At 43.3% G+C, this 24,716-nt stretch overlaps 1 protein-coding gene across 5 annotated transcripts in view; it reads left to right on the forward strand.

The window, feature by feature from the left end:
- Positions 1 to 24,716, forward strand: part of DYM (dymeclin) — a 358,557-nt gene that overhangs the window by 331,209 nt on the left and 2,632 nt on the right. For 2 of the 5 annotated variants that reach the window (XM_023543797.2, XM_023543796.2), the window contains one exon: positions 20,621 to 20,684. The exons of the other annotated variants lie outside the window; for them this stretch is intronic. In XM_023543797.2, coding sequence (XP_023399565.1) covers positions 20,621 to 20,684 — 64 coding nt within the window. The remainder of the gene's footprint in view (positions 1 to 20,620; positions 20,685 to 24,716) is intronic. 5 annotated transcript variants of the gene reach the window in all.

Genomic DNA, 24,716 nt, shown 5'->3' on the forward strand with positions numbered 1-24,716 from the left:
TAACCAGATCCTTGAACAGGTTCGTACATTTCTGACAAGTTCCCAGGAGATCATTCATAAGAATCACGTGGGGATCTTGTTAAACTATAGGTTCTGATTCAGTATACCTGGGGTAGAAATGCAAATTCTCAGCAGGGAACTTGTTAGAAATTCTCAGCAGGGGTTTGAATGGAACAAACCGGTTGGAAGCCCTGCTTCTAACATGAGTTCTCCTTGGACAGGCCCATGTAAGGTGTGGGAGATCTGGCAGAGAATATACAAATCTCAGCAGGAGATTGCTTTTTTCATTTATTTGTTTTTTAACTTCGTGAATATGTGTTTATTCTCATCATATTTATTCTTTGCTCCTAAAAATTGATGTGCTTTAGTGAAGGTTCCAACTAGTAGATTTCTAGTTAATCTAGTTTTTGCCACACTGGGGAAAGAGGAGGTGAGAGGTGAACAAAAACATGATGGCAGAATATGCCAGATACTGACAGCTCCTACTTGGGGATTTTGTTCCTTTCTGCCCTCAGGTTAAGGCACGTTGCCTAAATGGTTTTCCAAATTTATTATAATCTCCTCCTTCCTACCACCCAACTCTGTTCCCAAAAGGAAATAGGGTGGGGAAGAAACCCTGGAAAGAAATTTGAATATACATAAATTTCTCTAAACTTACTGCGCCCCTCACTAGAACCCTAGTCTGTCCCAAGGACTCCTATTTCCTTTCCAAATAATTCAAGGGTGGAGGCGGGGTGGGGAGGACAAATAGCAAAGAGCACGGCCATCCGTGTGTATTCTGTCTGTGCATGGGAAACACAAGGCTGTGCCATTAGAGTGGAACACCTTGAGTCCAATCCATTTTAACTTTTGTCTCTGGAACCTGAATGGCTTGCTGTTTGCCCATGTGGGAGGTAGTTCCCTGGCTTCACACTTAAGGCAGGAGGATTGAGAGTCCCTGGTCATTGTGTGCGTTCCCCAGGCCGCCGGAGTCCCAGAGTCCAGGCCTGGAGACTGACTAGGGGCGTTAGTCAGCGTGTCCTGAACTTGAGGCAGATAAGGGTGCACTTCCTAAACTGAGATCAGAAAGTTGGTGACAGTGAGTCTGAGCCATTGTCATCGCTCTCTAATATTTACAGAGCTGATAATGATCAAAGATTAAAACATACAAAATTTAGTAAAACATCTTCCTTTAGGAATATATGTTGAGACTTTCTCCCAGACTCTGCTTCCCCCCCTTCTACCTTTTGAAGATGAGGCAGGAGAATTGCTTAATCTGCACCCTGAGACGATCAGGACAGGGCTTATTGCAGCAGTTCCCCTGAGCTACACATAAGGGCATCCTGAAGTCCACTGCAAGAGACCTTTTACCAGAGGCAAGCTGGCTGGAAGCAACCTTATCAGGAAGATAAAGGCACATTAGAATGGAGCCAGATGAAAGATGGAAACAGAGTTTTGTCTCTTCCCTTGTTTCTAGTGGAAAACAAAAGTAACAAAGGTCATTACACTCAAAACATGAAATGTGACCATCACTCAGGAGACTCTGATGTATTTCTGGATCTGTCACTTCCAAGCCCTAGTTTCCTTTTGGGGATGGGGAGGTACAGGAATGAAGAGCCGCCAAGTTGCCTTCTCTCTTTACCCTGGTGGTGTTGCCACAGACCTTCATTCTCTCCTCTGGTCCGGCTCTGCCCTGTTGCCTGGACTTCTGCTCCTTCCTCAGTCAGCAAAGCTTTCCCTGGAGCTATAGGTGGCATCCTCATGGAGCCTGTCTTCATTTAATCTAGCAGCGAATGAAAACCGTATACAAACCCACATCCAGTCCAGGCACCTTGTGGGAAATGTACAAATAAATGGCTGTGGGCTGGCAGGGCACTGGGCACTGGAAAGGACTGTGAAAGACTTTGAGAAGGAGGTGGAAGCTTTTCAGCCAGCTCTATAGGAAACGAAAATGTGTGTGGGAAAGACAACATACAAAGAGCAGTCTCAGAAAAGGTGTGGATGTGAACAATCGACTGGAGCCTACAGAGGACTTTGGGGAGTTCATTTTGGCAGAAGCCGATGGCTTGTGTAAAGAAGAGATAGAAGATAAAGCTGAGAGGCCAGGTGGAGCCAATATGTGGAGATCTTGAATCCTCTAAATCAGAATTGTCACTTATGACATTGCATCTTCTAATATTAGGGCACATTGGAGAACTGCTTTCTGGTGATCATTTTTTCCCTATTTGTGTTTCTTACCTCTCCAAGTAAATGTTAGGATCCTTAAGGGTAGGGACCATATCTCATATATTTTATTGTATAACTGGCACCAAATAATTTATTTTCACATTGAATTATATTAAAAGTGGAGCAAAAAGTCGTTTTCTGTTTGAGATTTTATTTGCTAATATTTAAGGATGAAATTATATAATATCTGAGATTGGCATCCAAACAGTTCAGAGGAGGGGGATTGAGGTATATGCAACAAGAGTGACCGTGAGTTGAGGACTTGTATGTAGCTGGTTGATGGGCACGCAGGCTTCACTGTACTATTAGCTCCACATTTCTGGATGTGTGACATTTTTCACAATAAAATGTTGGGCTTTCAGTGGTACTGAATAAGCCTTAAGCTTGCAGGGCTTGCAGGGCTCTCAGCCCCTCGCCCCTGCCCTCACTCCGAGGCACTGTGTGGGCAACCACCTCCACCTCTCACTGCCAGGGGTCCCAGCGCAAGAGCCCTGCCCACCAAAACAGCCAGGAAAACTGCAGAGGGGTCAGCATTTTGTTGGGATCCTGGAATAATCAAAACTAAATAATGCAGACCCATCAGCCAGATGACAAAGAAGGCCATTATTTTGTGTCTACCACTGTGTTAGAGCACCAGTGTGTTAGAGCATCAGTGTTAGCAATGATAATGTAAATACTGATAAAAAAGAAGAAAGGATGTATAGATAAGCAGGTCACTTTGCAATAGGGATTCAATCAGAAGTTTTATCAGAGGGTGATTTGGATGTTCACCAGAATGGATAAATCATGGAAGATGTATCTACAATTACAATGACTCTTGCAATAAGCACAACATTCTCTCTTCATTTGAAAATTAACTGGCATTTTAAAAGTCCCAGACTCAGATGTAGTCATCCTTTCGGTGCTGAGTATACAATAATTTTCTTTATAGGAAGTTTATAGTTTTCATATACCGTACCAATAAGAGGTATGTCCTGCATTCTCTTGCTCTATATAAACTCCAAGAATCAAAGAATGTTTTTATTACTTAAATATTTTCTATATCCAAATCCTAAAATACAGTGTGTTGATCATTTATATTTAGAATTTCCCTTTGAAAGATCCTCTAAAATGATTTATGAATATTTTCAAGGTAAATTCCAATTTCGTTTAATTGTTATGCTTATATTTAGCAATTTGAGTTACCCGTTGTGGGTCACTGGAAGTAAAAGAGATCATCAGTGTATCTTTCTTTATTGAAATATGTAAATTTGATATAATTAGAAGCTGTGCTATGAAATATGACTCCTTCCTCTTAAACCATTATCATGTTTTGGAAATGACTATAGATATTCAAATGATTCACCTACAGGTGTGTTTTTTACCTTCTGGGCAATGATTTGAAAAATAACTGTGGAGACCAAAAGAGAGAAGAGAGGAGGAGTCCCTTATTTCCAGTGTTTCTTTGGCTGTGACCTCTGTCACAGGCAGCAGATGGGCTCTTCCGGAACCTTCTATGGCATTGCTTGGACAAGGCAAGATGAGGTGCTAGCCGGGTTCTGCCCCAACCCTGCCTGGCCCTTGTTGGGCCCCATGTGAGTCATGTAAACATCTCAGCTATCTTCAGCATCTTAGTTCTCCACTGCCGGTCAGAGCAGGCCTCATCAGCAGTAACGGTCTACAGATGCCGTAACCAGGTGTCAGAAAGGTGACGTTATTTGTCCAAATTTATTAGCCTCAGAGTCAGGCCTATAATTCAGGTGTCCTGAATTTTCCCTCCATTATACCATTCATAGCCCAGTTGCAAGACATACATAGTAATCTTAAAGTTTATCCTTCCTTATCATAGTATTTATATTTCACACGATTGGTAGGTGTGACACTTGTCGTGGGAGCATTATGTGCCCAGGTCCTGCCTTTTATAACCTCCAGTCCCTAAGCTGGGGAACTAGAAGGTGCAGAAGTCAAAATGTAATGCCTGCGCCAGCTTCCGCTTTCTAACTATGAAGTGAGACACAGCTTGTTGGCTCCCAAGGCTCTAACCAGATCCAACAAATGGCATTTGGGGTTATACCACCTTCCAGTCTATATCCACAGTGTTGAGAGCCACTGTCAGGGAGAGAAGAAGAACAACGGTGACTAACTCCGAGTTTCCTTGCCTTGTCTTGTCTTGTCTGACCATCATTCCACTGATCTGTGCGTGGGACCACGTTGCATGTTGGTGGGGCTCAAGGAGCTGCCCTCTTCAGAGCATGGAGTGTCATCCCTTCTGTGGTGCCCTCATCTGGTGGTTTGTGTCACTGCTTTGCCACCTCTGCACAGACTTTTAACCTACCAACAACGTTGTTGGAACCCTGGTGGCACAGGGTTAAGAGTTCAGCTACAAACCAGAAGGTCAGCAGTTCAAATCCACCAGACACTCCTTGGAAATCCAGTGGGACAGTTCTACTCTGTCCTATAGGGTCAATATGAGTTGGAATTGATGGCAATGGATTTTTTTTTTTTTTTTTTTGGACAGTGTTGTTGCTTGTTCATAATGTTGTAAAATGTTAAAATATTCCCTTCATAAGGAAGTTACAGAAAAATTTCAAATCACACAGATTTATACAGTGCAGTTACATTCCAGACCTGCCCTGCAGTCAGTTCAAGACTCCGTTTTGGATGTGGTAGGCCAGTTTTTAAACTGCTAACACAGTGAGGAATGAAACATAAAACCTTTGCCTTTTTGAACAAAAAAAGGTACAAGCAGCAGTCATGAATGGGAAAGAATAGGCTTTTGTAAATGGAAGATTTGATCTTTGCTCCAGCTTACAAATATTAACATTTTCACATTCATGAGCTTCCTGTGAATATTCTCCTCTGTGGCATGCAGTCTGAGATCTGGATCACATTTGAGTTGTGATCCCATCGCCTGTCCCTTGTTTGTTACCCTCTGTCTACGTTGGCTTTCAAAAGGAGAGAATTTGAAGTATTCTTCTTTGCCATAATATTGGCAATAAAAATACCCTCTTTTTACTGGACTTCTTAGTTGCTCGGTGCTAGACTAAGGCCCCCAAGCCCATTTTGTGCCTCTGTCTCAGGCAAGTGGGAGCAGAGAATGACAGCTGAAGAGACATGAGTGTGACTGACTTAAGACCCACCATGGCCCCCTGCAGCCCTTCCCCACCCTCCCATCACGTGTTGCCCAAGCCCAGCACACACTGCTGGCCAGGCTCGGAGTCATTGCTGTTTCTGTGGCAGCGCCAGCACCAACAGTCCCTGGCTGGCACCCCCTTAGGGAGCCATTGTTCCTGTTGTAGTCAGCCACTTCATTCTTGCTCATCTACTGTGTGGGAGCCCTTCCTGGCTATTTCTTGGGACCCTAAAAGGAAACATTTCCTTTCCAGCTCATCATACCCTCTCCTTCCCATTCTCACTGTGGGGAGACCTTGGTCCAAGAAAAACCAAGACCAAAAAGAGAATTAAAATTATTTACCCAAAGAACTCTGCTGCACTCATGTTTAACAATTTGCCGATTTATTTAGCCACTCTGCACTTTTGAGAAGCTATGTAGTTTGGCATTGACCTATGAAGAATGTGGCATATGGGCAGAATCCCGGGCAATCTGTTTAGAACTTCCAACCAAAGAAGATATTACTACTGTGGCTTAGAACTTTTTTTTCTTTTTTAATTGTGCTTTAAGTGAAAGTATACAAATCATCAGTCTCTCATACAAAAATTTATATACACCTTGCTATATACTTGTAGTTGCTCTCTCCCTAATAAGACAGCACATTCCTTTCTTCCACTCTTTCTTTTCGTGTCTATTCCACCAGCTTCTGATGCCCTCTGCCCTCTCATCTCCCCTCCAGACAGGAGATGCCAACATAATCTCATGTGTCTACTTGATTCAAGAAGCTCATTCTTCACCAGTATCATTTTCTGTCCCATTGTCTGGTCCAACCCATGTCTGAAGAGTTGGCTTCAGGAATGGTTCCTGTCTTGGGCTAACAGAAGGTCTGGGAACCGTGACCACCGGGGTGCTTCTAGTCTCAGTCAGACCATTAAATCTGGTCTTTTTATGAGAATTTGGGGTCTGCATCCCACTGCTCACCTACACCCTCAGGGGTTCTCTGTTGTGTTCCCTGTCAGGGCAGTCATCGGTTGTAGCCGGGCACTATCTAGTTCTTCTGGTCTCAGGCTGATGTAGTCTGTGGTTTATGTGGCCCTTTCTGTCTGTTAGGCTCATAATTACCTTGGGTCCTTGGTGTTCATTCTCCTTTGCTCCAGGTGGGTTGAAACTAATTGATGCATCTTAGATGGGCACTTGCTAGCGTTTAAGACCCCAGACGTGTAGCTTAGAACTCTTGTCACCTTATATTCAGAATCTCTCTCACATTAATACCTTTGAAGACAGGCTACAGTAACATAAAAGTAGTTAACTGAGAAGTGACTTGCAGACTGGTAGAACTAAGAAGTTCTTACTGGCATTTGGACCAACTGGCTTATCTTGCAGCACCATTTTTCACCATCCTTTACATATTCCTCCTTGCTGGTACCCTTTACTTTGTTCTCAGGCCCCATGCCTGTTGGTTCCCAGCCTCTCTGTCTCTGTTGTAGGACAGCCTAGCAAGGGCCCAAAATACTTGGTTCTTATTTGATCTCTGCCACATTTTAGCCTTGAGGCCTGAACAAAATCATTGTTCTGTAGGCCTCCATTTCCCCATTTGTCAAATAAGGGAGTTGGGCTAAATATCTGGTGTCTAAATCTTCTCAACTCCAGTGGGCTGGGACGCCTTAGCAGGTCTTCAATCTCAGCCCTTCCCCATTCCTGAGAACGTTTCTCCTACATGTATGACTCCTCCAACATCCAACTTCTTTTCACCTCTGGTCCTTCTTTCCCTTCTGTCTTCCTGAGTCACAGAATATCTGGGCTCCAAGAATTTGCAGAAGCACCTACCCAGGGGTACTTCTGCTCCTGGTCTATGGAGCCTGTTTCTCCAGGGTGGCTTTTGGGTGGGGGAAAATGTGACACACATTTACCATCACCATCTCTGCCACCTCTCATCTCCTTCATTGCCTCCTGCCCACATGTCTGAAGAATCCAGGAAAAATAAAGTATTCAGACTCTAGTCCAGTCCACCTTTACGACCCAGCCCCCACCACCTCCCAGCATGTTCCGTTGCCTGTTCTGTGCTCCCCAGCCCCGGAATACACTGCTCTTTCTCCCTTGCTTGTTCCTGCCTGTAATGACCTCCTCTCCCCCTCTCCACCTGCCCTGCACAGCCCTGGGTCTGACCCACCACCTATGCAGACTCTCCCAGCATTGACTGACCTCTCCCTGCTGGGAACCCTTCCAGTGGTTCACTCTTTATCAGTCTTCTTGGTATTTAATAATGAGATTGTTATTTAAATATGTAGTCTGTACATTTATATTTTGTCTCTACTAGATTTTCAGTTCCTTAAGAATAGGAACTTTGCTTTATACTTATCATACCCTGGTGTTTTTCACATAGTACACTGGTTAATGGATTGATTAAGATGGAATCAAGACCGCCACAGTAGTCAAAACAGCCTGGTACTGGTACAACAATGGATACATGGACCAATGGAACAGAATGGAGAATCCAGACATAAATCCATCCACATATGAGCAGTTGATATTTGACAAAGTCCCCAAAGCAGTTAAATGGGGGAAAAGACAGTCTTTTTAACAAATGGTGCTGGCATAACTGGATAACCATCTGCAAAAAAAATGAAACAAGACCCATACCTCACTCCATGCACAAAAACTAACTCAAAATGGATCAAAGACCTAAATCTAAAATGATAAAGATCATGGAAGAAAAACTAGGGACAACGTCAGGAGCCCTAATACATGGCATAAACGGTATACAGAACATTATAAAGAATGTAGAAGAAAAACTAGATAACTGGGAGCTCCTAAAAATCAAACACCTATGCTCATCCAAAGACTTCACCAAAAGAGTAAAAAGACTACCTACAGACTGGAAAAAAGTTTTTAGCTATGACATTTCTGATCGGCGCCTGATCTCTAAAATCTACATGATACTGCAAAAAGACAACCCACTTAAAAAATGGGCAAAAGATATGAATAGACACTTCACTACAGAAGACATTCAGGTAGCTAACAGATATATGAGGAAATGTTCACGATCATCAGCCATTAGAGAAATGCAGATCAAAACTACAATGAGATTTCATCTCACTCCAACAAGGCTGGCATTAATCCAAAAAAACGCAAAATAGTAAATGTTGGAGAGGCTGTGGAGAGATTGGAACACTTCTACACTGCTGGTAGGAATGTCAAATGGTACAACCACTTTGGAAATCGATTTGGCGCTTCCTTAAAAAGCTAGAGATAGAACTACCATACGATCCAGCAACCTCACTCCTTGGAATATATCCTAGAGAAATAAGAGCCTTTACATAAGCAGATATATGCACACCCATGTTTATTGCAGCACTGTTTACAATAGCAAAAAGATGGAAGCAACCAAGGTGCCCATCAACAGAAGAATGGATAAATAAATTATGGTATATTCACACAGTGGAATACTACGCATCGATAAAGAACATTGAGGAATCTGTGAAACATTTCATAACATGGAGGAAACTGGAAGGCATTATGCTGAGTGAAAGTAGTCAGTTGCAAGAGGACAAATATAGTATAAGACCACTATTATAAGAACTCAAGAAATAGTTTAAACTGAGAAGAAAACATTCTTTTGTGGTTATGAGGAGGGGGAGGGTGGGAGAGGGTCATTCACTAATTAGATAGGTAGATAAGAACTACTTTAGGTGAAGGGAAAGACAGCACAAAATACAGGGGATGTCAGCATAACTGGACTAAACCAAAAGCAAAGAAGTTTCCAAAATAAACTGAATGCTTCGAAGGCCAGCGTAGCAGGGGCAGGGGTCTGGGGACCATGGTTTCAGGGGACATCTAAGTCAATTGGCATAATAAAATAATTTATTAAGAAAACATTCTGCGTCCCACTTTGAAGAGTGGCGTCTGGGGTCTCAAACGCTAGCAAGCAGCCGTCTAAGATGCATCAATTGGTCTCAACCCACCTGGATCAAAGGAGAATGAAGAACACCGAGGACACAAGGTGATTATGAGCCCAAGAGACGGAAAGGGCCACATGAACCAGCGACTACATCATCCTGAGACCAGAAGAACTAGATGGTGCCCGACTACAACCGATGACTGCCCTGACAGGGAACACAACAGAGAACCCCTGAGGGAGCAGGAGAGTAGTGGGATGCAGATCCCAAATTCTCATAAAAAGACCAGACTTAATGGTCTGACTGAGACTGGGAGGACCCCTGTGGTCATGGCCCCCTGACCTTCTGTTGGCCCAGGACAGAAACCATTTCCAAAGCCAACTCTTCACACATGGATTGGACTGGACAATGGATTGGAGAGGGATGCTGGTGAGGAGTGAGCTTCTTGGATCAGGTGGATACTTGAGACTATGTTGGCATTTCCTGCCTGGAGGGGAGATGAGAGAGTGGAGGGGGTTAGAAGCTGGCAAAATGGACACGAAAAGAGAGAGTGGAGGGAGAGAGCAGGCTGCCTCATTAAAAAAAAAAATATATTAGGGGGAGAGTAATTGGGAGTGTGTAGCAAGATATATATGGGTTTTTGTGTGAGAGACTGACTTGATTTGTAAACTTTCACTTAAAGCACAATAAAAATTACTAAAAAAAAAATGAAATCAAGGAGTGGGGAGGAAGAAGTATGGTGAGTATGGGAGCCACAGTATTCTTCATACAATGTAGTACATAAAGGAAATCTGAACTTTGATTCTTTTCATGTATATTTTTAAATCTCACGTTTCTGAAATGAAAATTTTTGGAAGGTTTAATCTCAACAACTACTTTTAAACTACAAAATAATATTTACCCTGTCTTCCCTAGATGAGATTTTCTTTTATACAGATCTTTTGGTTAGTTTTCCGTGACTGTAACATGTTGTGTGCTCTCAAGTTGATTCTGACTCATAGCAACCCTATAGGACAGAGTAGAACTGCCCCATAGAGTTTTCAAGGCTGTAATCTTTACAGAGGCTGACTGCCGTATCTTTCTTCTGTGGAACAGCTGGTGGATTCAAGCCACTGACCTTTCGGTTAGCAGCCGCACACTTTAACTACTGCGCCACCTAAACTATATCCTCCTGTGATGATCCATATTAGAGGGAGGGAAGGATATGATATCATTCCATTATTTTAGCTGTATAGTTTAATATATAGTAGAGCAGCCTACCCTTTGCTGCTCTCTTTTTTGGTACTAGTTCATGTACCTTCACTGAGGTAGTGTTTTTATTATCCTCTCTCCTCCAGTGATCTACCCATCCACCCACTTTTCTCTGTCTTTGTGTCTTCCTGTTCATGTTTTCCCGAGAAAAGTTGGAAACATTGTCCTCGGATGAGTTCTTTCTAATGCATTTGTTGCTTGTCTCCTGTCTTGAGGTCTCAGCCAACTGAACGTTTCACAATTTTTAGCTGTTTTGTAAATCAGAAGAACACACTAATATCATACAGCATGATACATAACCCAAAATCAATCTTTTGAATCAACTTAATAGTACATGTTTACTGACTTCAAGAGGAAAAAAGCACAACTAATTCATCAATAGCATTTAAACAAGCCTGAGTTGGAAGAGTTTCAGGCTGAGGGAATATACAGAGAAACCTGTGAAAGCCAGAGATCAACAGGACTGCCTTGTTTTTCTGGGTCTCAACGTTTTCCGCCTTTAACAGGGTGCAGTCTTACCACTTTTCTCTCACTGTTTATTGGTGGGAAATATTTGAGTTTTCCTTCTCTGACAAGTTTCCACCTTACACAGGTTCTGGCTTTCACAAATTTTACTGTATGTATATGTGTGTGTATATATATATACGATACATATACATATATATACATTGGAAACCCTGGTGATGTAGTGGTTAAGTGCTACAGCTGCTAACCAAAGGGTTGGCAGTTCGAATCTGCCAGGCGCTCCTTGGAAATCTATGGGGCAATTCTACCCTGTCCTATAGGGTTGCTATGAGTTGGAATCGACTCGACGGCACTGGGTTTGGTTTTTGTTTTTTGTTTTATATATATACATACATATTATATTAGGACAATTTCTTGAAAAAAATTATACATTTTTAATTTAATATCATTTCCACTTGACTGTTAAGGATTTTTGTGTTTTTATTTGTTCACTTGTACCTTCTTTTTAGAAGGATAGGAGTAAATATGTGGGGGTGGGAGAGTGTTCAGTCCCTTTTAGTGTGAATACTCTGTGATCCCCTGGTTTCTTAGAGTTGAGGCTCAGAAAAGTAATAAAGGAGTGACCTAGACCTGTTGTATTCAAGCTGGGAGATCCTATCTTCTAGATAGCTCTACCTCTCAGCCACATGATTTTGGAACTTCACTGGCATGTTATTGTTGTTAGGTGTCATCAAGTCAGTTCCGACTCATAGCGACCCTGTACGTACAACAAAACGAAACACTGTCCAGTCCTTCACCGTCCTCACAATCATTGCTGTGTTTGAGCCCACTGTTGTAGCCACTGTGTCAGTCTGTCTCATTGAGGGTCTTCCTCTTTTTTGCTGACCATCTACTTTACCAAGCATGATGTCTTTCTCTGGGGACTGGCCCCTCCTGATAACATGTCCAAAGTATGTGAGACTAAGTCTCTTCATCCTCGCTTTTAAGGAGTGTCCTGACTGTACTTCTCCCAAGACAGATTTGTTCATTCTTCTGGTAGCTTGGTATGTCCAATATTCTTCACCAACACCATAATTCAAAGGCATGAGTTCTTCCTTGAATGAAATCTAAGGTGGACTCACTTCGTACCAAATTCCGCTCTTCAGCAAATGATCTTACTAGAAGTATTGTAGAGCATTTAACTTCCATTCCCTTTCCTCTAGATTTACTAATTCACTCTCTTAGCCCTAATGACAGTGAAGAAGTAAACAAATCTTGTTATGTGCTTTTAATTCATTGATAACACACATTGGAATAACCTCGGGTCCAGGACTGTTGCTTTGGCAGGGAAGCCGTAGGTGTGGCTCGCCCACTCGTGGATCATGCATGGGTCCTTGGGAAATACAGCCATAGGAAGTGCTAAGACTGGACTTTGAGTTGTTTGTCATTAGAATTATAGGATTTAAATAGGATTTTCTCAAAATAGATTGAAGAAAACATCACTGGCTTAGCAACCACAGAGCTTTTCACATAACACTGTGAGTAAATTGTTCTCAACATACACAGAGGAAGAAAAAAACTCTTATATAATGGATGCTCTAGAATGTTCATTATCAAAGCCTAGTTTTTACTTCTTGCTAAGGAATTAATTAAAGCACGATTTTTCTAAAAATATATGACATACCTTGAAGGCTTGAAAAAGTCTTAAATTCTAAGATGTTCAAAGGTAGATCTTAAGAAATTAAGAACAATTTCTTATCTCCATATTTGTCTCGGAGCCCTGGTGGTGCAATGGTTAAGAGATCGGCTCCTAACCAAAAGGTCAGCAGCTGGAATCCACCAGCCTGTGGGGCAGTTCTACTCTGTCCTATAGGGTTGCTATGAGTTGGAATCAACTCAACAGCAATGGGTTTGGGTTTTTTGGTTATAGTTGTCTTAGTTGGAATTCTCTTTCTAGATAGCTCTTTGACATACTATAGCAAAAACGTGTGCTTCCACCTGATTAAATTACCCTAACTCTCCTTCACTCACCAGCCTGGGCTGAGGCCGGCCAGTGACACCTTCCTGTCTGCCCTCATCCACACAGACCTGTGAATGTCATTCCACTTATAACTCCCAGCATTGACACTTCAGACATGACAGAGACTCTTGTTCTGCCAAAATGTCTAAACGTGATCCAGAATCTTTCCCCCACTCCGTATCTCCCACTAGTTTATAAATTGGTCTGAAGAAAATCAGTATGAGAGAAAGATTATCACTGATAACAGTAGTTAGGGCTTAACTTTTACATCTTGAGGCTATATGCCTTTCTTTTTTTAATACCATATTGCAACCTTAATAAGCGTAAAAGGTAAAGAACTCATGAAAAATGGAACTTGTCTCAGCTTACATATTATGCGCCAAGTCTAGTCCATGGCTATAACTCATATACATGTTAATAACCTTATTGTCCGTCACTAGATATATAATGAAATATAAAATATGGTAGTAACCATTTATAGCAACATTATCCATGAGCCGGATCTTCCTAAGTAATTGAGAATAGATAGTGGTAACAAGGAGAGCAGGCAATTTGAGAAGTAAAACTGTTAGATTGAAGTGTTGCCCCCAAAATTCCAAGTAAGAGAGCTCGCTCATTCACTTCTCAACCTGCCTTGGGCTTAATACGGCTCATTTTCTCCCAAATAACTTTGGAAAATTATTCCACTAAGTCACCTGGTGTGCAGGACTCAATTTTCCACATCTCTGTTTTCATAATTCTGGGGTTTTCCACAAACAGTTTGCATCCCTTTGTTTTTCATTCATTCATCAAATGTCTATTAAGCCCCTGGCAATATTCTAAGCACTAAGGGGCACATCATAGAAGAAAAACAAAACCCTTTGCCTTCATGGAGCTTGAATTCTAACTAGAGTGTTATCTCCTAGTAAAGTATTTGTTTTCTGGGTTGTCACTCTATCCACCAGATATCCGTATCCTCTCTAAAGGATGATCCCCACCGCTTTATGTGCAGAAGGGCAACCAATTCCAGTCCTTTCTGGCTCCCCCTCTGGGCCAGCTTTCAGCAAAAGAAGTTCTGCAAAAGTTTACAAAAGAGTTCATTCCCTGCTTTTGCTTCTCGTCTCCTACGTGGGAATCAGAATATCCTCTTCCTCCCAGCCTGCTGAATTGGGATTGATTTGCCTCAGGAGCAGGTGGTTTGAGGAAACAGTGCATTTCAGTCTTCTTGAAGAACTTACACAACCCAGCAACCTCAGCTGCCACCTCAAAACTGATGACTTTTAATTATATATCTCTATCCTCAACCAATTCTCTTACTCCAGGTTCAGAGAAAAGACTTTACACTGGCCACACCACACTACTTGCCATTCCCAGATACCATACTTTTCACCCTGTGCCTGTTTGCTCTTGAGGGTCTCTCCACGTGGAAGGCCAGCTCTCTCCCCACCCCACCCCAGCTCTGTCCCCGTGGGGCAGAACGCTGTCCATCTGTCCAGGCTCTTCTCAGACTTACCTGGCAGCAGAAAAGCTTATTCTGGTTTTTTTCTCCTCCATACCTCATCATGACCCTCAGAAAATAAGAGAACTTTAAGAATGGAGACAAAGGAAAGTGTCTCTCCTTCCCATGAGTGAAGGGTCTAACAGGGACATTTGCTGAGGCGCCAGACTCCAGTGGGCTTCAAAGTCTGGCTGATGATCTGGTGACAAGTTGGTGGAAAATTCATGAGAGTGGCCTTCAGCCTTGTACTGTGTTCTTTGTATGTGTTCTAAGAGTCTTTTTGCCACCAGTTACAGAAGTCGTTAGTGTTACTGTAGACACTCAGAGGAAGCAAGGCAGTTTCCTGGGGGAGAGGTGGCTAGTTGCCTGGCCTGAGCTTTCAGAATTGTCTGCTCACCCTATAACTACTCTTCTTTAGTGGTAAGAGCCCCAAGGCACGCTGCACAGCCAGCCATGGCGGTCCTGGATATGCGGTGTATTGTAACTGTCCTCTGAGCCACCCCCATCGTGTGCGTCTTAATTTTAGCTTTATATTGCTTAACTTGTAATTTGCTTCTAATAATAAGTGGTCCATTATAGTTTTCTATATTTTATATTGAGTTTTTCATTAATTTTAAAATTAGTTCACATAAGATAGAAATATTTCTCATTGTTTTGTTATTATTCATACCAATAAAAGCCAAACATGTTGCCATGGAGTCTATTCCAACTCATGGTGACCCCGTATGTTACAGGGTAGAATTGCCCCTTAGGGTTTTCTTGGCTGTAATCTTTTCAGGAACAGATCACTAGGCCTTTCTTCCATGGTGCTGCCGGATGGATTTGAACCACCAAACTTTAGGTTAGTAGATGAGAGCAAACCAGTTGCACCACCACCCAGGGGCCTCTTGTGACTCGTAGACCAGCATTTATCTTCTTTTTGTCAGTTAAGTAGTAATATCTGATACTCTTGTGGCTCACTCCATTACACATGGAAGAACCTGAAATCCAGTCTTGCTCAAGAAATGATTTATCTACTCAGGAAATAATTTATCTGAATTGATCATATAGAAGTGTCCTAGTTTTTCAGCTCATTATTTCTCCCAGAGTTTGCCTCTGAGCCCAACTGAAATCCTCCAACCTCAGCATTAGCTAGATCTGAGGGGCCAGGTAGACCTGGGGGAGCCTCTAGTGGTACTGTCTCTGTCTTATTTTATGCTCCCTCCTGTTCTTATTCTTCCTTACTGTTTAAGCATCCTGGGCCACAATTATTCCTGTCTGTCCACTACGGTCCCAAGCACAATGCCTCATACATAGTTGGTGCTCCCTAGCCTTTAGCTTAAGGACCCATAATTGAAGGACCCAATGTTAAACAGTAGTAGTATGTGGAGGGGAGGATGACAGGGAGGCTGGATACTCCTCAAATTTTATATTTTGCCCCTGGATTAAAAAAAAAAAAAATGGCCCTGTAATAAATTCTTACCTTGCTATCTTATGACAGGATCTTGAACCCAGTTTATTTTTCATCTGAGCAGGACCTACCCACCACAAGCCTTCGTGTGCTGCTTACAATAACTAACCTAATCAATCCTGACCAGCACCATCTGCCAGCAGTTACTCGGGCTGCCTCACTCCGGAGGATAACCTACCTACTTGTCTCTTCAGAGGCCTTAATATGGTCTTTTAAAAAGAAAATTTTTTTTAATGTGCTATGTAGCTGTTTGATTTTAAATTACATTAAACTTTCTGGAGCTGTGCCAGGTGCTTGCCAGAGTTTCTGATGCTATCTGTATAATCTTTAGGTGGAAAGGGGGAAATGCCATTGAACTTTTGTGGTAATAAAATTATTGCAGTTGAGCCCTACATCTGTTCATTGAACTTCCTGTGGGTTTTCATCAGATCCCATGACTGACAGCAGAGACGGTCTTTAAAGCTTTCAGTCTGCTTGTTATACCCAAGCCTCAACCACTAAATCAGACCTTTGCTTTGTCTCAGAGATGGGCGTCCGGATGTCCCACTGTGGTAGGTTGATTCACTGGAGCTGATAAAAGCATTCTGGTCAAACTCAAGAGTCTAGCATTACCTCTGGCTCCAAAAATCAAAACAACAGGATTGTTGCAAGTAGCTTTGGATTGAGACCAAGCTCCAAGCTTAGGAAATGGGTGTTCTCTCTTTGTTGAGCTGAGTCACAGGACAACTATCTCAGAAAGAGAGAGGTAGAAGCAAGGGGCTCCCTTATCAGGGTAGCCTGGGCCTGAGGTAACTAGCACCTTGCCCACTGCTAGCCAGTTCTAGATGAATTCTTGTCATAACAATCAAAGCAAAGCTCCCAACCCTCCAGAGCTCCCACCTCCACCTTCCCAAAGCTTTAGTCATCCTCAAAGCAAGCCCACTTGAGAGTCCTAAGATATCCAAGAGAGGGGAGCTGTGGATAGAGAGAAGCTGACCGGACATCAGAGCTGGGAAAGCTGAAGAACGCTCGCCAAAGGACTGTGATTGGGTGAGCATCATGAAGAAGCTCTCAAGTGAGAAGTGGGGCTTCCCTCAGCCGTCACAGGAAGATGATGTTCTCCACCACTGGCTTGAAAACAAGCATTAGGGAAAGAGAGGCTGTTTCTAGGTTTATCGATTTGACATTCAGACGATGACATTTCTTGGACTGAATTCTGACAAAATGTGTCCCCGAGTGTCCTCAGGGCTACATAAAGCCTTTTGTCTTTTCCTTAGCTTTTCAAATGCCTAAGACATATTAGAAGACCACATGTTTTTAAGAATGCCAATTTAAATCTCAAACTATTTTGGCTTTCTATAGCTGTTAGACAGAGAGGTAGATTTGGGAGAGAGTCAAATCAGATGTCACTTGGGTACAGTTAATTGTGCAGAGGCCACATTCCCAGTTAATCAGGTTGACCAAAAAGCATTTTCAAAACTCTTTTTGTGTTTGTCATCTATTATTCACCTTTTTAAAATGTTTACAGTACACTGGTCTTAAAAACAACTCATTGCTGGAAAAAGGATGCTTTTTACCTGGTGCTTTCAAGTGTTGGTTTTATAAAACCAGTCCTACAGAATGTACTCTTGTTTTTCTTGCCATTTATGCATTATTGCCCTTTCTGAACATTGTAAGTGCTGGTGAAAAGTGCCAAGCAAACAGCCCCCAAAGTACCTCACTTGCTCACTCCAGGAGAGAAGGAACTGGCCCTGTAGGTTCCGAATGTACATGGCGCTGTCTCCGTGTTCAAGTGTTTTTCTGGCCTAAAGATGTCCTCACGCTGCTCTGTCTGTACTTGACCTTTCTGTCCCCCTGCGACCAGTGGTGCACACTCAGGAGACAACTGACTTAGGAACCCAGTCTATGGAAGGCATCAGGCCCTAACCAGCCAGCACCAGCAGGGGCGAAATCTGGACCCTGAACCCCCTTGGCCGTGAGCTTTCAGGCCACAGAGCCACTCTGCAACAGCCTCGTGTTTGTCTTGGTTTTAAGGATCTGGCTTTTTTTTTTTTTTTTTGCCTTTGAGACAATCTGTTGTGAAACCACAGGACAGCTCAGTAAACTTCAAATACCCTCTCCGCTGAGCTGGCCACCAAGTGAAGCCTAGTTAAGTAGAAATTAGTAAAAGCTTGACTTCAAGGTGGCAGCTGAGCCCAGGCTCAGCTCATTCAACCTTTTTTTCCAGAATGATCCAGCAGAGCCTGGGAAGTGTAGCAGAGAATAAAACGTTTACACTTTATCAGGGTCATCTCCTAAAACCACACCCAGTCTCAACTGGAGGAAGCTCAGAAGTCCTTCGTTTTATACAAGGCGATAAAACCGAGTCCTAGAGAAATGCCCAAAATGACCCAACTTGCCAGTAGTTGAGCCAGGACAGAGACAATATCCCCCAGTCTTGGGCCACCTGAACTTCAGAGTAGAAACCGGGCCTGGAGATCAATTCCATCATCCCACAGGTGGGGAAACTCAGGAACAGTGATAAAGTGACATACTGGCGGGGGGGACAGTGAAGAAGTGTTTGAAGCTCGTTACCATTACTTGAAAGATGTGGACACCTAATGTCCGTTTAGCCATGGTGGCACAGTGGTTAAAGCTCTCGAATGCCAACCAAAAGTTTGACAGTTCGAACCCATCAGCCTCTCCACAGGAGAAAGGTGTGGCAGTATATATATTATAAAGACAAGCACACCCAGGTACCTATTGACCTTGGGGAAGGCATGAGTTTCGTCCAGCTTCTGGCTCCACCACTTGCTCACTGTGTCTTCTTTGGCATGTTATGTAACTTTTTTGAGCATTGGGTTTTTTGTTTCGTTTTTTTAATCTATAAATAGAGTTAATACCTATGTCACAGGGTTATTGTACAGGTTTGAAGTCATTCTTTCATTTAGTGAATTAATCATCATTCCACAGACATAATATGCCAAGGACTTGAAGGGTTCCTGCCTTGTTGAAACCTGTATTCTAGTGGGGAGAGAGACAGTGGACAAATAAATTAATATATAAGATAAGCACCGATTACATTAAGCATTGTGAAGGAAATGAATCAGTGAGCTGAGAGGTGCCATTTTTGGTTTTATATAGGGTGGTCTTTGGTAGGGTGGGAAGTGCCTCGCACATAGGAAACAATCAGTGAGTGTCACCTCCCCTGAGCTCTCCTACTGGGTTGTCTCTGTAAGCGCCAAGCAGAAGGCACAGTGTCCTGGCTCCCAGTAACCTAAGCCACTCCAGGCCCATTCAGCTCAAAGGGTTAGATGCCACTCTCCTGGCTCCATCTTGGATGTCATTGAACATGCCATATAATCTTTCAAGAAGGCTGTGAACACATAGGTCATGTTCTTAATGTCAAATATGTTTTAGAAATGACCCTTGTTCTCATTACCAAAACCACAAACCCACCTCAGGGCCAGTTCCCTCCCTTCAGGTAGAGTCAGGCTCTGAGAGAAGGAAAGAAGGAAGTTATTCAAAACTATCTTCTCTTACTAAGATAACTCCATGTTTTAAATGTTTATGAAGATGAGTCCATTGCTTTTAAACTATTTGTCAGCACTTTTTCCTGGGTTTTCACGCGGAAGGGTTCATGTCATTTATGTTTCTATTATTATGAGTCAGGGGTAGGGTTGCCAAATGAGAAGCATCCATTTGGATGGCACAAGAGAAATGGGTGTGGTACCAGGCCAGTTCCAGTATTTCTAGTTTTTAGATCTGACTGCTGAAAGTTATAAAATTATGAGTTTACCTTACCTTTTCCTGTCATCTTCACATTAGCAATAGCAGCCAACATTCAGCAATAGCAGCCAGCATTCATGCAGCACTTACCTGTGTCAGGCGCTGTATAAAGCACTTCTGCGTGGCTCATCTCTTCTGAATGTCACCACAACTCTGAGGAGTAGGCAGGACGGTTAAATGCAAAATCTCAGAGTGTAGCAAACTTTATATTTTCAGAGCCTGAGTCCAAGGTCACCCAGCTAATAAGGACTGGACTTCACGGCCCTTAAATGCCAGGACTGTGTCTTACGCACAGCTGTGTGCTCAGTGTTGTGCCAACGGCATAGTGTTGTTTTTAGTTGCTGTAGAGCTGGCTCCCAACTCATGGCGACCCCATAAATGACAGAATGAAATACTGCCCAGTTCTGCGCCATTCCCATGATCGGTTAGGCTCTCAGTAAATATTTGCTGAGTGAAAAGATGGGGCTGAAACACATGTGATCTACTTGCCTTTCAAATGCTTTTTCTGGTTGTTTCAAAGATTAAATGTGTAGCTCTGTGTAAAGTGTTTATTCATGCCCAACACATAACAGGTAATCAGTAAATGACAGCTATGATCTCAGAATCAATTAGTAAAATTTTAATGGAGAATTGCTGTAAAAATGGATCCCTGGTGGCGCAGTGGTTAAGAGATTAACTGCTAACCAAAAGGTCTGCAGTTCGAATCCACCAGCCGCTCCTTGGAAACCCTGTGGGGCTGTCCTCATCTGTCCTGTAGGGTCCCTATGAGTCGGAATTGACTCAATGGCAACGGGTTTTTACAGGGCTCTAGAAAGAATCATTGATCAGCTTGAAGAAAGACTTTATAATAAAATCTACACGTTTCTACTATTGACAGCTTATATTGTTTTATGCTATTTTTATATACTATTATATACCATATACTCTTCGATAAATTTTATAATTTTTTTAGTAGGATATCCTTGCTACTTTGGGTATCACCCTTCATTCGAATTTTATTTATTATATTTGAAAGCCATAGTTATTATCTGCCAACTAGTTTACTTTCAGGTTTGAGAAAGAGTCTCCATGTTGGGAAGAGATGTCATGTGCCTTTGCAGATGGTAAGATGAATGAATGTTTTGCCATAAACATTAGCTAAAATGAGAATGAGGCATTTTCACCTCTGCTGTTACCAGCTGGCGTGGAAAGGTAGTCATGGGGACAAGGTACTTTTCCGAGTAGGCCCCTCCTAGACCCACCTTTGGATGCTCTAAAAGGGCAGTCTTTGACTCAGTTACTTTTTCCAGCTGAGTCATCATCAATTCCCCCAGCCATGAGGGCAGGTAACCTAAGTGCCAGACCACTGAGTGGCTCTTGCCTGAGTTTTTTTGATTTGATTAGAAAAAAAACCTTATGAATCCAGTTTAAAGTTTGCTTGTTTTATGTCCTATTTCATCCTCCAAAAAACACCAAAGCCATTGCCATCAAGTCGATTCTGACTCATAGCAACCCTACAGGACAGAGTAGAACTGCCCTGTAGGGTTTCCAAGGAGCGCCTGGTGGATTTGAATTGCTGACCTTTTGGTTAGCAGCCATAACTCTTAATCACTACGCCACCAGGGTTTCCCCACCCTCCTTAGAGGTGTCAAAAGCTGTCTCAGATCAGTTGCCTCACGTCCCTTCCTAAGATATTCATAGGAAAACCCCCAAATACATCCCAGGAGGGAGAAAAGGCTTCATGCCTGAGTCATTTCTGTTTCTAACAGGAAGAAGCTCATTTTCATGGCTACATGACCACACAGAAACATAGGCTGTTGTTATGCCCACTGACAAAGGAAGTTCAGGCTTGCAACCTTGTCAGAGCACCCCAGCTGCACCTCTACCCTCAGAGTCAGCGTCAAAGGTGCCTGAAGGTTGAGGCTGCTCCAAGAACTAGGACTTTCTTTCCATTCTTATGGCGTAAATGCCTCTTGTTCAAACAGAGCCCCCATCCTTTCTTGACTGTTGCTATCACGTGGCTGTGTGGTCATTGTCCTCATCTCTGATAAGGACCAGCAGTATGCTGGGTTCTGTGCCATACAGTGAAAAGGCTGCCTAGGTAAATGGAGTTTAATACCAAAGCCCTAGGGTACTGTCTTAGTTATCCAGTGTTGCTGTAACAGAAATACCACAAGTGGTGGCTGTAACAAACAAATTTATTTTCCCACAGTTAGGAGGCTAGAAGTCCAAATTCGGGTTGCCTGCTTTAGGGGAAGGCTTTCTTTCTCTGTCAGCTCTGGGCGAAGGCCCTTGTTCCTTGGTTCCTTGGCGTGGCATGGCATCTATCTTCTCTCGTCTCTGCTTGGTCCTCTGTCCTAATCTCCTCTTTTTATATCTCAAAAGTGATGAGCTTAAAACACACTGTGCACTGATACAGCCTCTTATTATAACAAAGGATTTACAACACAAATATTGGGGGGACACAGTTCAGTCCACAGCAGGTGGCTAGATCTCTGGTGTCACTTTCCACACTGATCCGGTACACTCAGTCAGACTAGGCTTTAACCCTTACTGTGCCCCTCATAGGCTGTGTGACCTTGAACCAGGCACTTAGCCCTCCAAGCCTCTACTTTGTCTTCTGCTAGTTGGGGCTGGTGAGACCAGTGTCAGCCGGCACACTATGGTGACTGCCCTGATGTTCTGTGCGGAGATTCCAGGCAGGTTTGGTGCATAGGAAGTGTTTGGTTAGTGGTAGCTATTAGCTGCACCCAGAAAAGAATCTCATTGAGTTGCTACCTATATAAAATACCTGACTTCCATGACAATGACTTGTTGCCATCTCCACATACCATGTCCCCCCTACCTGAGAGTACCCTGCCAGGCTGGAAGCAGCACAGACTGTGTGAGGAGACTCAGCAAGGATGTCAAAGGCCCCAGGCCACCAAAGGCCACCCACCTGCTTGGGCAGTTACGGTACATCCAGAGAATACTGAGCATAGGGTGGGCAGAATTCAAGTGAAATGATGACAAGGGAGTGGAAAACAGGGGGATCCAAGGGGATCCCAGCTCATGTCAGCGCATAGTGGAAGTAGTGCCACATCCCTGAGCTAACTGAACATTGTCAGCCAAACTGACAGAGCCCACTCAGAGAAGTTACACTTGAAGTTGCAATCGTTAACATTATCATCAGCACACACCATGACTCTTAGCCTAAACAGATGATAACAAAGAGCTGATTAGGAACACTGAGAGCCTGAAAAAGCTTGGATTTTCATTAAACCAGAAGAGTTTTGAGAAAGGAACTGAAGAATATGGTGAGGGAGGATATGAGAGAGGCTGTCAGGGTAGGTAATGCTGGGATTTGGGCCACTTATAAAACACATTGCATTGGGTAAAAGACCTCTGCAAAGTGTTAAAAACAAAGATGTCATTTTGAGGACTAAGGTGCGCCTGACTCAAGCCATTGTCCTTTCTATCGCCTCATGTACCTGCGAAAGCTGGACAGTGAATAAGGAAGACTGAGAAGAATTGATGCCTTTGCATTGTGGTGTTGGCGAAGAATATTGAATATTCCATGGACTGTCCGAAGAACGAACAAATCTGTCTTAGAAGAAGTGCAGCCAGAATGCTCCTTAGAATCGAGGATGATGAGACTTCATCTCACGTACTTTGGACATGTTATCAGGAGGGACCAGTCCCTGGAGAAGGACATCATGCTTGGTAAAGTAGAGGGTCAGCAAAAATGAGGAAGATCCTCAATGACATGGACTGACACAGTGACTACAGCAATGGGCTCAAACATAGTGACGATTTGGGAGGATGGCGCAGGACCGGGCAATGTTTCGTTCTGTTGTTCCACTATGAGTTGGAACCAACTAAACGGCACCTGACAACAAGGCATGAAACCTATATTTACATACTATTCTGGGAGCCATGATGTAGGAAGTTGGTTTTCACTAAAGCTGTACAGATGGGCTGTGCTGTCTGCAGTGACTTGGAATGATGAAATAACATCAGTGACCAGAAAACCTTTCTTCTTAGGAATTCCTATACACTTTTGCAAGAAAGATTTTATCTCAAAAGTCACCTTCGCACAAAGCATTTCCTGGTTAACCCTGCCCCTCTCTGATCATCACTTAGGTGTTTAGTCTGTTTAGTCCCAATCATTGTAAATGTTGTTTAAAAATCTGGTAACTCTGTGTGTGCGTGCGTGCGTGCGTGTGTGTGTGTGTTAGCTCCTCACTTGGGACAGGCGTACTCAGGACTGCCCAGGGTGACACAGCGACCCAAGATACCACTTAAGGGCCCCAGGTGCTGGGGAAAGTCAGCAGTGTGTATCCCAAGCCCTTCGGGAGTCAAGTGTATATTAGACAACAGGCTTGGAATGAGACAAATGTGGATTCAGGTCCTAGCTCCCCGCTTTGGGCCTCTTACCTAATTTGTTACCATTTTTATCCTTTAAAATGATAAAACCCACAAATTCTGTTGATTCTCTTCCTTAGATATCTTTTAAATCCACCTAATTCTCTCCACCCAGCATGCATTGGCTTCATTCAGGCTTATTTGCCCCTTACCTGACAGGGCACTAGCCCTGTCCCCCCCATTTCACCACACTGAGAGCAAAAGGTTGCTGCTGGGGGCCACTCTTACCATCTGCACCCTTCTTCAAGCCCTTGAGAGGCTTCCAGGCCCTAGGAAGTAGTTCAGGATTCTTCAGGAGGCTCATTTGCCTCCCCAGATCTGGCCCTGCTCGCCAGTGTTTACTTTCCCTCCACCCTCTCCTCAAGAGTCTGGGGGTGACACAAACTGTTAAGCACTCTACCACTAGCCAAAAGATTGGCTGTATGAACCCACCCTGAGGTGCTTGGGAAGACAGGCCTATCCATCTGCCTCTGAAAGGTCACATTCTTGAAAACCCTGGGAAGCAGTTCTACTCTGCACACATGAGACCTCCTCGACCCCCCCATCGTGATGTGCCCCCTGCCTCACCCACAGGCCTTCCCTCCACAATGCTTCCTCCTGGGGACACACCTCCCTCTGCATTGGGTGCCGCCTCCTCTGCCTCCAGGCCTCTAGAGCATCTTGTCCTTCCCTTTCTTACTACTGTGTTAGAATTGTTCTGTTGTTGCTGCTGCTGATGCTACTCACTTGTCTCTCTCCCACAAGAATGTACC

This window comes from Loxodonta africana, chromosome 11 (assembly GCF_030014295.1).
Source record: "Loxodonta africana isolate mLoxAfr1 chromosome 11, mLoxAfr1.hap2, whole genome shotgun sequence".
NCBI classification, from domain to species: domain Eukaryota; kingdom Metazoa; phylum Chordata; class Mammalia; order Proboscidea; family Elephantidae; genus Loxodonta; species Loxodonta africana.